This window comes from Hyperolius riggenbachi, chromosome 1, assembly GCF_040937935.1.
Source record: "Hyperolius riggenbachi isolate aHypRig1 chromosome 1, aHypRig1.pri, whole genome shotgun sequence".
In the NCBI taxonomy this organism is placed as follows: Eukaryota; Metazoa; Chordata; class Amphibia; order Anura; family Hyperoliidae; genus Hyperolius; species Hyperolius riggenbachi.
This window is the reverse complement of record NC_090646.1, coordinates 120,215,499-120,230,994: the sequence shown is the minus strand read 5'-3', so window position 1 is coordinate 120,230,994 and position 15,496 is coordinate 120,215,499. Positions and strand designations below refer to the sequence as shown.

Here is a 15,496-nt window from a genome sequence, read left to right as displayed (position 1 = left end):
TATTAATTAGATTTATATAGCGCCAACATATTACGCAGCGCTGTACAATAAATAGGATTACAGACAATAACAGGGTTGACAGAACAATACAGGTAACAGACCATAGATACAACAATACAGGTAATAGCAATAAGATACGCAACACAATGCAGATAATAGTACAATGCCAGATCATAAACTGGAATGGTAGTGGTAAAAAATTACCAGTTCCAAATTCTGGGTAAAGTGCACACAGTCAAGTATGATACACAAGGGAAGAGGGTCCTGCCAAAGGCTTACAATCTAGAGGGAGGGGCTGGTGACACAAAAGGAGGGGGTGATATATGTAAACATAAGATATATACTCACAAAGGTGGGTTGCAGGAACTTGTATACTGATACTAATCAGAATGATACATGTATTATGATTAGAAGCAGTAAAGAACAGAATATTTTTAGAGTTTATTTTGTTTTGTGGCCCAAATGTGTTTGGCGAAACGCAACACAGCTTACTTCCTCATCTCTCTAGCTTCAGCTGCAGAGTGGTTCAATCAGGCATGAACTAACATCCAAAGTAGGAAGGACAATCGAGGTTAGACTATAATTCCAGCATTCCAGTGAAGCATGTAACTTTTGAGTGTATAGGAAGGAGAAGCTCCCATTGACTTCAATTTTAGGGAATGGGAGTTAGGGCCACCAGAAGTAAATAGCAGCACACAGCCCTGGAAGAGAGTAGGGACAGGGGCCACGCATAACACTACATATAACATCATAGCAGAGGCTCGTTAAAAGATGCAGGGCAATGCTTGTCTTGTCAGCACAGTTTTTTGTTTTGTTTTGGTTTTTTGCCGCAGACGCATTTAATCCACATAAACTCATGGCCAACATTGGTGTAGTTTATGGAAAGAGGAAACATCTGCTACTGTAAACATGTAACCGACATTGCCTCAGACAACTAAAAAAACTTCTTGATCAAAAACAATAAGGAGGAAGCACCTCATGCATATAACTCACACCCAAAATAATAGGCCTGCATGGTTAGACCACTTATACCTGTCTAAAACATATTTTGAAGTTTCTAAAATGCTATACTTAAGCATATGTACATATGACATCACAAGGTAGCCACAGACTTCTAGGCTGTTAACAGTGGTGTGGCAAGATGGCTGCTCTGTAACGCGGCTTACCGCACTGCGATGCACCACTTACGCAACAGTCACAGTGCGGGGGGGGGGGGGGCTGATGCAGTACGAAAGAAAGCGGCATGGTAATCCACAGCATGCAGTGCATTACTGCAAAAACATTAACACTTACAGTGAAGCATATTTTCATTGACTGTATGCAACGGCCAGTTATCATGCGGCTTCACTTTTCAATCCATTGCATCCCTGCTGTCACAGGGAACACAACGCAACCGTCACTGTGAACCTGGCTTTAATGTGAAGAGTACCCATGGTGCATTCAGTTTGCATTAAGAAAACTTTAAGAAGAAAAAAAAATAAGCAATTACTGAGTTTTACTTACCGGTACATTTGATAATGAAACTTTAATAAACGTATTTTGGGTTGAATACAGCCCCAAGCATATGCATTTATTATCGTGCTTATCAGTTCACTTCTCAAAAATTAAATAGCCAGCTTCCTAGATTAGTTCTAGCTAAATGTATTTTTAGCTTGTTTAGCTGCATAGTTTCTGTTTACATTACAGAAATTGTCAAACTGTGACAAGAAATTCATGAATAGTAGCTATATACACTGCAGAGTCCGAGCTTCAAGCTTGTGTGATAGGAGCAGACTAGCTCCCAATTTAAAGTCTCAAAATTTCTTAACTGCATATAGAGGATATAGATTTAACAAACTGAGCTTGCTTAAACAACAACTGTAGTGAGAGGGATATGGAGGCTGCCATATTTATTTCATTTTAAGCAATACCAGTTGCCTGGCTGTCCTGCTCATCCTCTGCCTCTAATACTTTTAGCCATAGCCCCTGAACAAGCATGCAGCAGATCAGGCGTTTGACATTATTGTTAGATCTGACAAGATTAGCTGCATGCTCGTTTCTGGTGTTGTTCAGTCACTACTGCAGCCAACTAGATCAGCAGGGCTGCCAGGCAACTGGTATTGTTTAAAATGAAATAATTATGGCAGCCTCCATAGTCTTCTCACTACAGTTGCCCTTTAAAGCAGACCTGAACTCATAACTTCCTCTTTGCTCTAAAATATAAGCAATGACATTCTAACCTTTAAAGAAAACCATGTTTTAGTTACAGCTGCAATAAAATCTGCAGTGTCCACTTCCTGCTTTCATGGAAGCAGACATATTGTTAACATCCTATGTTTACCAATACACTGCTCTACCGCGGCAGTCAGCTGACACAGCCGTAAGATCAAAATTACGACTTGTAATTAGTCACAGATGAGGGGTAATTAGACAGGCTAAGCTCTCTAAATACATACAGGGTTCATTTCTCTATGTTTACCTTCTGTCCTGTGCAAGAGTTCAAGTTATAAATACTGTACGCCTAAGAACACCATGCTGTCGCTGATGTCATTCTGTGTGAAGTATATACCGAAGGTCATGCATGTTAACTAAAGCAAATTGTTTTGTACTGTTTTAGCAGCGTGTCTAATTCAGGTACCATATACAGTATATGGAGTGGTTGTGAAACAGGTCAGGATTTTATATACAGTTAGTGCTTTAAAGGAAATATTTACATGACTGGACAGCAACCGTAAGGGCACCCTACACAGCAACCCCACAAATACAATCAATCATGGGACACACACAGAAAAGTGAAGAGGCAGGTTATAGTGGTATAGTAAAGGCCTGTACAGTATGCCAGGCAGCACAGAGCTTGCACAACCAGAGTGCAAATGCTTCCTCCAGGGACAGAATGCAGCTCTCTGAGGAAAACGTGTTATGGCTCGTCCTTCAAATCTCACTACAGCTTGGATACTGCACAGAATGGCCAAAAAGAGCTCTAAACTAGACAAGCAGAACCCTGCTTACAAACTACGGAAGTTACAATGTTTCAGACATACAAACAAAGCTGTCTTTATGTGCAAAATACACACTAGTGTGTTACATATTGTGTTACCTTACAATATTGAATAAATGAAGAAACAGTACCTGGCACTAAATGCAGCAGGGCTGAACAACCAGAGCTGGGGAAAAACAGCAAAAAAAAAAAAAAAAAAAAAAAAAAAAAGCACGGCCAAGTGTAATTACGGTCCTAGTAAGACTGTGGCTGTGCGGCCATGGATGCGTGCGTGGTCGCTCCCAAGTCAACGGGAGCTTACTGCGCAGTACAAGAAGACCTCGTACTGCACCTGCACAGTTAGCTCCCGATGAGCGCGCACTATTCGTCTTGTAAGACTAATAATTAGACCAGCGGCGGGGAACAGAGGATCGTAGGAGGACGACGCGGAAAATAACAGCTGAAGGGGGCCAGTAGAAGCCTCAGGTAATTGTCCGTTTTTATTGTCAAACACCCCCCTTACTTCCCCCGAGAACCCCTTTAAGATATCCAATAGAAAGAGAAGAACGGGGCACCACTTCTTTAAAATCCCTTTATTCCAGTTGGGCAAGAGCAGGTACAGAGCAGTGGGGGTATCAAGTGCCTGACAGCTGTTTCGCTGACTAAACCAGCTTCTTCAGAGGCAGAATGTACCAATGTACCTGCTCTTGCCCAACTGGAATAAAGGGATTTTAAAGAAGCAGTGCCCCGCTCTTCTCTTTCTATGGGAAACTGTTGTAAGTACAGTGTTTTCCCCAGGCTTTTAGCCGGGTGCTCCACCCGGCTAGTTTTGGTGAGCACCCGGCTGTTATCTGCTCACCACCTCCTCTGCTGTAAGCAGAGAAGCGCCTGTCCTGCATACTCTCATCTTGTTCCACCCGGCTACTTCTTCATGCCACCTGGCTACTTTTTCATGCCACCCAGCTGGAAAAAAATTCTGGGGAGAACACTGAAGTAGTTTAAAAAATACATTAAAAGCACTGAAAGCCAGCTATAAAAGATGGTTTATGCTATATGTCCCAAATCCAAAGTTGGCCGAAAGTAAATATTTTATCCACATTTCTCTATGTATACCACAGGGCTCCACTGACAAATTTAACCTACAATCTGGCGGAACCAGTTTGTAAGTAGGGGACCACCTGTACAGTGTTAGCGTGTGTAATTACCTATAATCCCAAGACAGATCCATTGTCTATGCAGTGCAGCTCCATGCTCTGGACCTGGGAGAGCAGGACACACAGGTGGACCCGGTCAATGAAGATCATCATCATTGCATTATATTTTTTTCTTTAAAAAGGACACCGAGGTGACATGTGACATGATGAAATAAACATGTGTATGTATAGCGCCAAGCATACAATTACCTACGCCGTTTTTCTTCTTTTTTTTTCTTTTTCTGCCTGAAAGAGTTAAACATCAGGTATGCAAGTGACTACTTGGGTCAGGAGCGGGTCGGACTGGGCCAGTATATAGCATATACCTCACTGATAAGCAATTACAGCCATAAAATACTTTCCTGTCAGTAAATGGCTTCTGAGAGCAGGAAAGGGATAAAAAGGGTCAATAATTCATAGATTTGAGCTCTAGCATACTTCAATGAAGGTGTCATTGAGCACAGACCAGGAAACAGTAAAAACGTAATAACTAGATTTAAATATAAAATAAAATCTAAAAAAAAAAGTCATTTTTAGAAGACTGAGATAGATATGATTGTTTTTCTCATCAGTTTATTTCCACCTCGGATGTCCTTTAAACTGTAGTAGGCTACCACAGATCTTAGGCCATCGCATATCTAAAAAGGCAGAATGAAGGCTAAAGCCTATAAAGCTAAAATAGACTTTGAATACACAGACCACTAAAAACATTAAGATTCCCTGTGGCAGTGACCTACCTGGCAGCCCAGCAGACTGAGGGCCTTTTCCTCCTACTCACCCCACTAGCTCATTACCCCTTCATCTTGCTCCGTGCTGTTGGCCCTTCTTCCCACTTCATAGCAACAGTCTGTACAGACTCTGCCCTGAAATGTCACCCAAGGAATGGAGTCCCTATCCCAGCCCAGTCCTCGTGACAGTCCTCTTATGTGTATACAAGGCTTTAAAGGACAAGCAAAGTGAGAGTGACATGGAGGCTGCCGTATTTAGAGCAGGGATGCTCTCAACTTCGAATGAAATTCAAATAAGGATATTCGAATTTCATCCTACTAATTCCAGCAGCTGTGCAGGTGGCCGAGGCGGGGGAGGTTAATCTTACCCATCAGGCGGCTTCTTGCTCCGTCCCTCGGCGCCTCCCACGCTGCGTTCCAATCCGGCATCACAGGATTACATACACTTCCTCCTTCCGGGTCTGGCACAGGTCTGGGCAAACTTTACTTTGTTAGAATCAGGCGAGTTTTAAACCCCCGCTTATCACCCGCTCATGACGGCGGACTGGATGTACAGCGCACGTGGGCCAGATACAGCCTGCGGGCCATAGTTTGCCCAGTGCTGCGATTGCTGGTGCCAAAAACAGGGCTTACCGACCAGGGCTGTGGAGTCAGAGTCGTGGAGTCGGGCAATTTTGAGTGCCTGGAGTCGGGAAAAAATGCACCGACTCCGACTCCTAATGAATTTGTAACTGTAATTAAAATAGAAAATATGATAAAATGTTCTATTTCTCAGATAATAGTTATTAAAAATAATGTATATATACAGTATATATACAGTAATAGCTGTGCTTATAGAATAAAACACTTCAGTGCGGGCTCACTTATGTCCACCACCGAGAACACCATAAAAACAGATGCGCTTACCAGATCCTTACAGACCTTAACTACAGGGTCTGTAATATAGCTTTATGAGGTCAGCAGCAGGTGTCTTCACAGCCGGCCTCCTCTCCAGTTTGGACAGAATAACTCAAATCCTCATATGCAGTGTTTCACCAAAAATAGAAGCATGCAAAAAACAATGCACATCTAAGCGTATCTGTAGCAATTTTGGTGGACATAAGTGAGCCCGCGCTGAAGTGTTTTATTCTATACTGACTCAAACGCTGTACTGAAGTGTTGGACTTTGGCTGCGACACATATATTTTTCCACAAATTTATGATTGTTTGGCTGCGCTGATAATTTGTTTTGATTTTAGTGTTAATAGCTGTGCTTAGTCCACAAAAATGAAATAAACCAATCAAAATTAGTTACTTGTGCTGCTTCAATAAAGCTGTCCCCGTATTTTTAAGGTCAGATATACAAATCTGATTGTGACTGTATATATGATGTGTACACAGGAATCTCTTATATATACTAAATAACATCTATGCTGTAAGAATAAAGCCTGATGTGTAGCCGTGTCACTAATAGAGATGGTCAACGAGATGGAAATAATTCTGCATTGATGCTGATTTATGCAAATGTATGCACTCCCTTTGCTGATGAAATCAAATTATTTGATATGTTAAAATTTGGTTTGGTGACTACAAATTAAAGGGTAACTGAGATGGATGAAAAGTAAAGTTTTATACATACCTGGGGCTTCCTCCAGCCCCCTTCAGCCTAATCAGTCCCTCGCTGTCCTCCACCACCCGGATCTTCTGCTATGAGTCCTGGTAATTCAGCAAGTCAGCGCTGTCCGGCCGCATGCCGCTCCCACAGCCAGGAACATTCTGCACCTGCGCAATAGTGCTGCACAGGTGTAGTATGCTCCTGGCGGCGGAGTGTGTGCATGCGCACTACGCCTGACTGGCTCAAGTACCTGGACTCATAGCAGAAGATCCAGGTGGTGGAGGAGGACAACGAGGGACTGATTATCCTGAAGGCGGCTGGAGGAAGCCCCAGGTATGTATAAAACTTTAATTTCATCTGTCTCAGGTTTACTTTGTTACACAGTAGTACTATACTCTACATATGCACTCCCCACAGAGCTGCAGGGAATCCACTGAGAATGCTGTGCACATTGAACACAGAGGTGTTGTCTGTTTACAATCTCCTCATTCCCCTGCAGAGTACCTGCACATCATTCTTACATGTACCCACACTTACATTGCCTAGGGCCTGATAGATGTTCTTTGTTCCGGTTTGTACCTTTTTACAAGTACTCTTACCAAGGACTAGTTTTAGTCTAAAGGGAATAAATATAGTAGTCTACATATCCTTCTCACTTCAGTTGTCGTGTAAAATTCCTAAGCGTTGGCAGTTAAGAGACGAATGTCATGTTACATACTTTTAATCAGCAAAATTGTAATATGCAAATTAGAGGAGTCGGAGTCGGAGGATTTTTGGACCGACTCCACAGCCCTGTTACCGACGTCATGCCACATGAACCCCTCGCCGTTCACCCGTTGCTGAATCCAACTTGCCCTACCATCACAATGACAGCAGAGCTCCGTGAGCTGGTCATGAGCCCATATCATTGGCCCAGAGATAGTCTCCTGACCAGCTCACCGAGCTCTGCAGCAATGGGCGGTAGCATACGATGTGGAGATTGAAATCTACACCCTGGCAGGGATAACCCATCCCAAACAGGGCGCAGATGTCAATCAGCAAGGTCTGGAAGCAGTTAACAGGAAGCTTGTCCAGACTACTCCCGTCTACCATCACCCACATGAAGCAGACAGAAAAAAGCTGGGAGGTGGCACAAAACAGCCATTCCCCTTCTACAGGATCAGCTGATCTATCTCGCCTCCTCCCTGTGCTGGTTATGCTGGGAATACACCATGAGTTTTTTCAGCAGATAGATGGCTCAATAGATCATTTCCGACAGGTCCGATCTGATTTGGTTTTTCTGATCGATTTTCTCAATATAAGTGAATAGAAAACGATCGGAGAGTAAAATCTGGAAACAAACAAAAAAAAAAGCTCATCGTGTATTCCCAGCATAAGGGTTTAACTCCACGGCTGGAACTACAGTTACAGTTCAGATTTATACTTACAAAAAATTGGCTATAGCTGCAGTACTGCTCACAAAGAGAAGCTCAGCAGCAGAGTAGAGGAGGAAAGTGAGAACTGCTCTCTAGACAAACACTTTGCCCCCAGCTCCATGCTGCAGACTGATCTTATATGACTGAAGGGAATTTCTTTGGAACAGGCACACCAAATATGAAAATAGTGCAAGTAATAGCTCAGTCCTTTATTCATGGTTACTCACAATGACAAATCTGTAATACTGAAGTATAAAAGGTCCATACCCACAAAGACTTTTCCTGCGAACGATCGTTTCACGCAACATCGTGCAGACATCTGACTATTAGCAAGGATTGTTCATATTAAACTGACCATTATGACAGATCACTGAACAAGCAATTGTTCAGAGATCTGTTGACTTTTGCAAAAATTACAACAACCAATTAAAAACATCTTTCACACCGCATTGTTTTTGCGATCCCTAAAGATCGTTTGTCGGCGCCTTTTCACCCATCCATCTATATGTAGGGTACTTAGACTAAGCAGATGTTGGCAGAGTAATCATACAGAAGGTATAATGGAGATGATGTTAGATACAAAAAGGTGAATTTGGCTAACACAAAGACGTCATGCTATAGTAATGTTGATTAGCAGTGCTGTATGCATTTATGACTGAATGAGAAAAAAGGCAGTCTTCAATGTATCTTGTTGCCATATAAGTAATATGCCTTCATTATACGAGCTGTAGACATGGACTTGTCTTGCATTACGTATGACCGATTTTGTAACTCTGAGGCCCTGTTTATGACCATGTGACCCCTGATGTAGGACCTTCTAATGTACCCGTTTTCAATACAGATATCTTACAGTAGTACAGTGTGCTTGTTATCTTATTTTGTATGATATGCAGAGTAGTGCTGCTCATCCAGATTCCGGATAAATGCAAAAAAAAAAAGTTTGGCCTTTCCCTAGCTAAGAACAGGGAAAGTGTTACTTCATCAAAATTTTAGGGGTTTCAAAGATTAAAAATGCCTTTTTAGTAAAGATTTTCTTTGTTAATGTTCTAGTTACAGACCCCATCCTGCTGCAGATGCCATCAGCATGCAGTTTGCACATTTACACGGTGTGTACAAAGGTTGCTACTGAAGCCCATTTATATATTGTGCAGCGCTGCGTAATATGTTGGCGCTTTATAAATACAATAACTAATAATAATCAGTCAGCTGAAAAGAGAACCATAGTTTCGGGTGAGCCAATCGGCAGTTGTTTTACTAGGCTTTACCTTCTGCCCAACAATAACCGTATGTAACAAAACTGGTCCTTGGCAAGCTATGCTAGAGTTGTGGTAGACATACGGTATAAATTCCTTTGGAGGTAAAGGTGGAACCGTTCTATTTATAGTGTAAAGTGATACATAAAAAGTTGATACTACATTACAATTGCAACATTAATACAAGATACATTTTAGAAGTCAACTTTCACATAGCAAGCTACATAAGACACCTGAGCACTGAACTCTGACCAGATGCTGTGGGCAACAGCTTCATCTTTCTTTATCCCCGATAAAGATATGTGAGATGTACCTGTACAGTACACTACAGAGGGTGTGCGCTCAGCCAGTGCTACCTCAGGGGAGAGGTCACCCTGGAAACCGGCTAGCAGTGGAACTGATGCAATTGCCATTATATTTAGACTAGAGTTTTGTTTACCTGCGCCAGTTGCAAATGTCCACATCAGCACACAATACTCAAACAATGGACAAACAATCACCAAACTCAACAGAGTGGTTATCTGAAGATTGTTCTTCCTGTCTTTCACTTCAGTGATGCAAGTGTGTTTCCCGCCTCAGATAGAGATCAGGAGAAGCTGCCTCTACTGTTCAACAATGTCAGCAGAGGTAGCCTAAGCTCAGTCAGAGCTGTGACATGCTGCATACCTTCCTCAGAAGCTACAGGGATAAACAGAGACTGAGAAACAAGGATCAGCCTTTCCATGGAAGATTACACAGTAGACTGCATACAAAGAAAAAAGTGAAAGGTTTCTGCTACGTATGCTGCATGTAAATAATCAGGGCTGCTCCCTCAATAGCATGCATAATTAGTGTTAAACACTTTAAGGCATATTAAACACTTTTTCAAATGGTTTATGTGGATTTCCTGTGGCTTGTCCAGTTTCCACCCACATCTCAAAAACACAGTTAGGTTAATCGGGCGCCGCCAAAATTGCCCCAGAACCATTGTAGGGACATATGACAAGGTTAGGGACCCAAGTCCTGTATACACAACAGACTAAGGCGGCCAATAATGACCGCATGAGCGGATTTTAAAGCATGTGCATAGCAGCCAGTGACCCCAAACCCACACGCCCATCGGATCAACTCAACAACCTATCACATGGTCTCCACCGCTTCCCCGTACGTCCCTCCGCCTCCCCCACCCCGCATAGCAACAGAATGCGACCGGACCAACACAGCTGACTTATGCCTGTACCGGTCAGACAGTGATGATGCCGTAGGGTATCGGGTCCCGATCCCCAACGGGCAACATGATATCAAGAGGTGTGTACGCACCTTTACATATAAAGCGTACTATAAAGCGCTGTAGCAGTGGTGCTAAATAAATGCATAGTACATCAATACAGTCCCCCACTCATTGACAACAACTCTAGGTTCCAATTTTTCATACAAAAACAAAGTTGTCTCAATGTACCAATTATACATTATGAATTATTTATTACATTAGGGCATTGTATAAACTGTTGGAAGTGGTTTAAAACAAACTAAAAGCATGTTGAAAACAACCAAAAATAATAAAAATTTTGTCCAAACTCAGTTGTGAAATGTGGATGAATAATTTGCTTTCAGTCAAGACTCAACTTACAAACACATTCAACTTAGAAAACTCCCGGAACGTAACCTGCAAGTAGGGGGACCGCCTCCTGTACTCTTTGGTAGAGCAGTTGTCCAATATACCCCACTTAACTATAGCCCCCCAATCTTTTCCCCAGAGTTTTTTTCCCCTTTTGTTTTAGGTAAAATACTGCCCAGGTAGCTGCAACCAGCGCAATAGGATAATTTGATGACCAATAATTGTTTTGACATAACATATGTGACATGCCACCTCACAGGTGACTAATAGTAGCTAGTCATAATGGAAATTATTATTACCACATTACAATAAAGACATCAGGTGGCAGTGCGTTTATTAGGTACCCAAAACATTCATATGACTACCTCTACTCACCTCTCTCTTCAATCAAAATTACCTATAGAGGCTTTACGACTCGGAGGTACTGGTAACGTAACATATAGAGCATTAGGTCTATCAAGCTTCCATTCTGCAGTTCAGTAATCCCCAGTGGACTAATAGCAGATGCAGTTTTTTTGTTTTTTTTTAATAAAGTTTCCAAACTTTAATAGGAGACTTTGGCAAGAGAATTTGCCAAAATTGTAACCATTCAGCAATCATTAATTCCTAGATTATAAATTGGCCCTGCACTTTTGGGCTATGTTCACGAGACTGACAATAAAATCGTATTCTTAACGTCATGTAATTCTACTATTATTGTACATACACATTGGCGAGAAAGCAGTGCGGCGTGACAAAATCCGTCTGCAGCATACCGTGAGACGTGCAGCACCGGACATGAAATGTATGCATCACATCACATGTATAACGCACAAAGCGACTTTTATGCAACACAGCGTCCCAATGTGAACCCAGCCTGGCACACACACACAATTTTGATCGGCCAAAGACTGGTCCGGTGCAAGATGCACATTGCGCCTGCACGAGCGGCTCTCAGAGTCGCACTGACATCACCTGGACTGTACTGCATAGGCACAGAAGTTCTGCGCCTGCACAGTACAGTCCAGATGAGGTCAGTGCGACTCCGTGAGCCGCACGCTGGAGCGCAGGAAGATGCCGACCTGGCAAGGTTGGCATCTGCACCAGAGGGGAGCTGCGGTGAGGGCACAGGACAGCTGAAAGAGGCTGGAGGAAGCTCCAGGTAAGTAGATTTTTGATTTTTAATTACCCTGGACCTTCCCTTTAAAGCCATTAGAAACAGCATTGCTGAATATAAAAGGTAAATGTTCTGAAAGACATTTCATTACAAGACAGAAAAGTCTATGTTAGGAATGTGTGTAAAATACCTGCAAGGCTTGCAGCAGTCCAGCTGCACAAGATGTACACAGACAAGACCAGACTGATGCTCTCTACAAAGTAACAGGCAGATCATGGGACTTACCCTGGCCACCCAGCTGAACAGAGGGGACATGTCTGAGCTGTGATGAGGGGGATCTCTGCATGGCACACATCAGAGGCTGGGAGCTCAGGGATACCAGCCTGGAATCCTGGGCTCCTGGGAGCTCGCTGTAAAGGCAGGGAGCCCCATTGTGAGTGCAGCTGAGCGATCACTTCCCACAGCTAGCAGCCAGCATGATGTCATTGTGGATAAGACATCCCAGTCTCAGAGCTGGGAGGAGAAAGAGTTGACCCAGCAAGTTTTCTCAGCACAGCTCGTCTGTTCAGTATTAATACATTCACGGGGTGAAAGTGTCTAGCATGACTCAAGAAACTGACAGCAGCAGCACAGCCTGGCAGCATTTCACTACGGCGTCACAGAGATAAAAGGAAAATGTCATATTCATTAGAAGATACATAGATGTAGATGGCTTAGTCCGGCGAAAGTCTTTTTGCAATTTATGGCCATTTAAAAAATAATAAATAAATAAAAATTATATATACACAATCTGGCAATATTCATCAGTAAAGGATTTCCAAAAAACTCAAAATTAACTTCTTTTGCAGACTTGGCAACAGTTCAGCTTGGAGTACTATTGCCACAAGATTGTCCAGAGACCCACCTTGCTGTAGAAGTGAATAGTATGCTGGGCATACACGGCTCGATTTTGCCGCTCGATCGATTCCGCAGTCAGTTCTTTAATCTTCCGCTCGTTTTCCTTATCTTGTGCTATTCACTTCAATCCAGAATCGAGCAGCGAAACGATCGGGCGGGAGATCGGACATGTCAGAAATTATCTATCGAGCCATTCTAATGGCTCAGAATTGAGCCGTGTATTCCCAGCATTACTCAGTTACTGGATTGGATCATGTGTTAAGAAATGGTAGTGGAAACTGACACTATTTTACAGTTTTGTGTTGAAAGTATTGTGAAATAATTGTGTTTTCTGAGGCTAGGATCACAGTAGGACATTGTGGAGAAGCGTTATAACGCAGCTTACCGCACTGCAATGATAAGCCTATGGGGCGTTCACAGTGCAACGTTAGCATCACATTGTATGGCATTGCATTCCCTCTAAACGCACACATTACCAAGTACAGGTAAGCACACTTTCATTGCCTGTATGCTTTACTGTACCTACTTAATGCAGCAGTAACGCAGCATTAAAGGGAACTTAAACTGAGAAGGATATGGATTTTTCCTTTTAAATTAATACTAGTTGCCTGACTCTCCTGCTGATCCTGTGTCTCTAATACTTTTAGCCACAGCCCCTCAACAAGCATGCAGATCAGGTGCTCTGACTGAAGTCAGACTGGATTAGCTGCATGCTTGTTTCAGGCCTGTGATTCAGCCACTATTGCAGCCAAAGAGATCAGCAGGACTGCCAGGCAACTGGTGTTTCATAGGAAACCACCTCCGCATTCCTATTCGCTGCTGCAGGGTGAGGTTACTAAAGATCACCACGCGTGTTGATCTTTAGTCACCTGACCCTGCAGCAGCGGATAGGAATGCGGAGGTGGTTTTTTTGTCGGCGTTGAGCGCTGATGCACTCCGTGATATTTTCTCTTCAGCTTACTTTGCATGTTAGCGTTGTAGTCTCCACTCAGGTCCGCCGGAGAGCTCAGGTAGTATGATTGGCTGTGGGAGATTTGAATTGATTGGACATTTGGGTGGGTTGACACTATATATGTTGGATGTATGTGTTATCTCATTTGTGGTTAAAACGGCCTGAAGAAAGGCTAATACCTGAAACAGCGGGCTGTCGCTGTGTTACCACTGTTTTTAATGCTTCAATAAAGAGCTTTTTTCTATTTTTGGAAGTGCCAGCCTCCAACACTCTTTTCTTGCATGGATTGGATCTGATGGTGTGAGGATCCCCTGAGGCTTGGGCAGTGGGCACCCTTTTCCCTGTGTATAGCGAGTGCCACTCTTTTTATCAGCATTTGTGCCTGAAACACTACATCTGGTGAGACACACCAAGCAGGGCTTAGTGAATTGAAGCATCATTTTTCTGTACTGTAAATCACTGAACTTTTAATGCATGTGAGGAACTCTTAATGAATTTGGAAAAAAAAAAAGTGCGAAAAGGCTGTAGCCGCACTGTGAGCACTTTGAGCTCTTTTCTGACTATCAGCACTTTGAGAGTTAAAAAACGCTCCCTTTCGCTTCCATTAAAACCGCAGCAGAATGCGCTCACAGTGCGGCTACAGCACTACTGAAAGAAGTATTTTAGCTACCAGTACCTCTTTTTTTCGCAAGTGTTGAGCAGTTTTGGGAGCGATTTCGTAAGCACTTTTCTATGCGCTTGTGTGTAGCGTTTTTTTTTTTTTTGTTTTTTTTTATTACACTTCTTGACGTCAACCAGGAAGTAAACTCTTTGACCTGAAAATGAATAAATACAATGTCTTTGGTCATAAAAGCGATCACAAAATTGCTTTTCAAAGCACCTTTTCAAGTGCTTAGCGATTCTCCTACACTTTTCAGTGAATTGCAGACGCTCGGGAAATGGTGCAGGAGTTGCGTCTGCGATTGAAAAAAAAAAAAAAAAGCTCATCGCTTATGTGAGAACACTCACATGTGAGAACACTCACATAAGCAAACACTGCACAACTACTTTCAAAAGCGATTTTTTAAAATCGCCGGCACAAAAAAAATAAACTAAAAAATAAATAAATAACGCTCCTAATGTGAACAAGCCCTAAGTGATTGACACCAATGTATCTCAGTGGAGACGCAGGGGAATGCACTTTTACGTGCGTTGTTGAATTTTTTCAAATATATTACTGTATTTAACTCCGTTGATTATGGAAATTAATAAAATGCAAAAGTGAAACGCAATGAAGCAACAAGACAAAAAACGCACAGTGCAGAAAACATTTTCGGCACGGCCTAGAATGCTCCCAGCCTCAAGCTATGGGGAGTCTGGTATATGCGTCATCTGGCAGTAGCAGTGACCAGTTGTGGGAATTGATGTGCACAATGGCAGAGCCACAAGGCGATGTGGGGTAGATTGGCCAGTTCTATAAGATAATATCTGAAATGAAGCATAGTACATCCCCGTTCTAGACTCAGCATTTTCATAATAAATGTATTCATTCCCAAAATGCACTTTATGTAAGACAAAAGCAAAAAAAAGGCAATTTGTTGCCGCTTACTTGGTCCATAATCCTCTCCACATGACTAGAGCAGCAGATTTACGGATTACATAACAATGCTTTTTATTCTAACACAACTCAAACAAAACTGCTTTGCATAAATTCAAGCAGTGAGGCCTTGTTCACATAAATAAAAAAAAAAAAAAAAAAAAAAAACACCGCAAAAATTGTACATTTTAGCAGAAAAAAATTGCTGCTATTCTACTATCATTTACCACCACTCTTCT

General features: G+C 42.4%; 1 protein-coding gene across 9 annotated transcripts in view; it reads right to left on the bottom strand.

The window, feature by feature from the left end:
* TBC1D1 (TBC1 domain family member 1) overlaps nt 1-15,496 on the bottom strand; it is a 222,096-nt gene that overhangs the window by 150,057 nt on the left and 56,543 nt on the right. Inside the window, exon 1 of one of the 9 annotated variants that reach the window (XM_068278445.1) lies at nt 12,118-12,281. The exons of 7 other annotated variants lie outside the window; for them this stretch is intronic. In XM_068278445.1, coding sequence (XP_068134546.1) covers nt 12,118-12,147 — 30 coding nt within the window. In that variant the 5' untranslated portion in view covers nt 12,148-12,281. Of the gene's footprint in view, nt 1-9,391; nt 9,424-12,117; nt 12,282-15,496 lie in introns of those variants that run through there. One more of the 9 variants, XM_068278447.1, reaches the window with a different exon arrangement.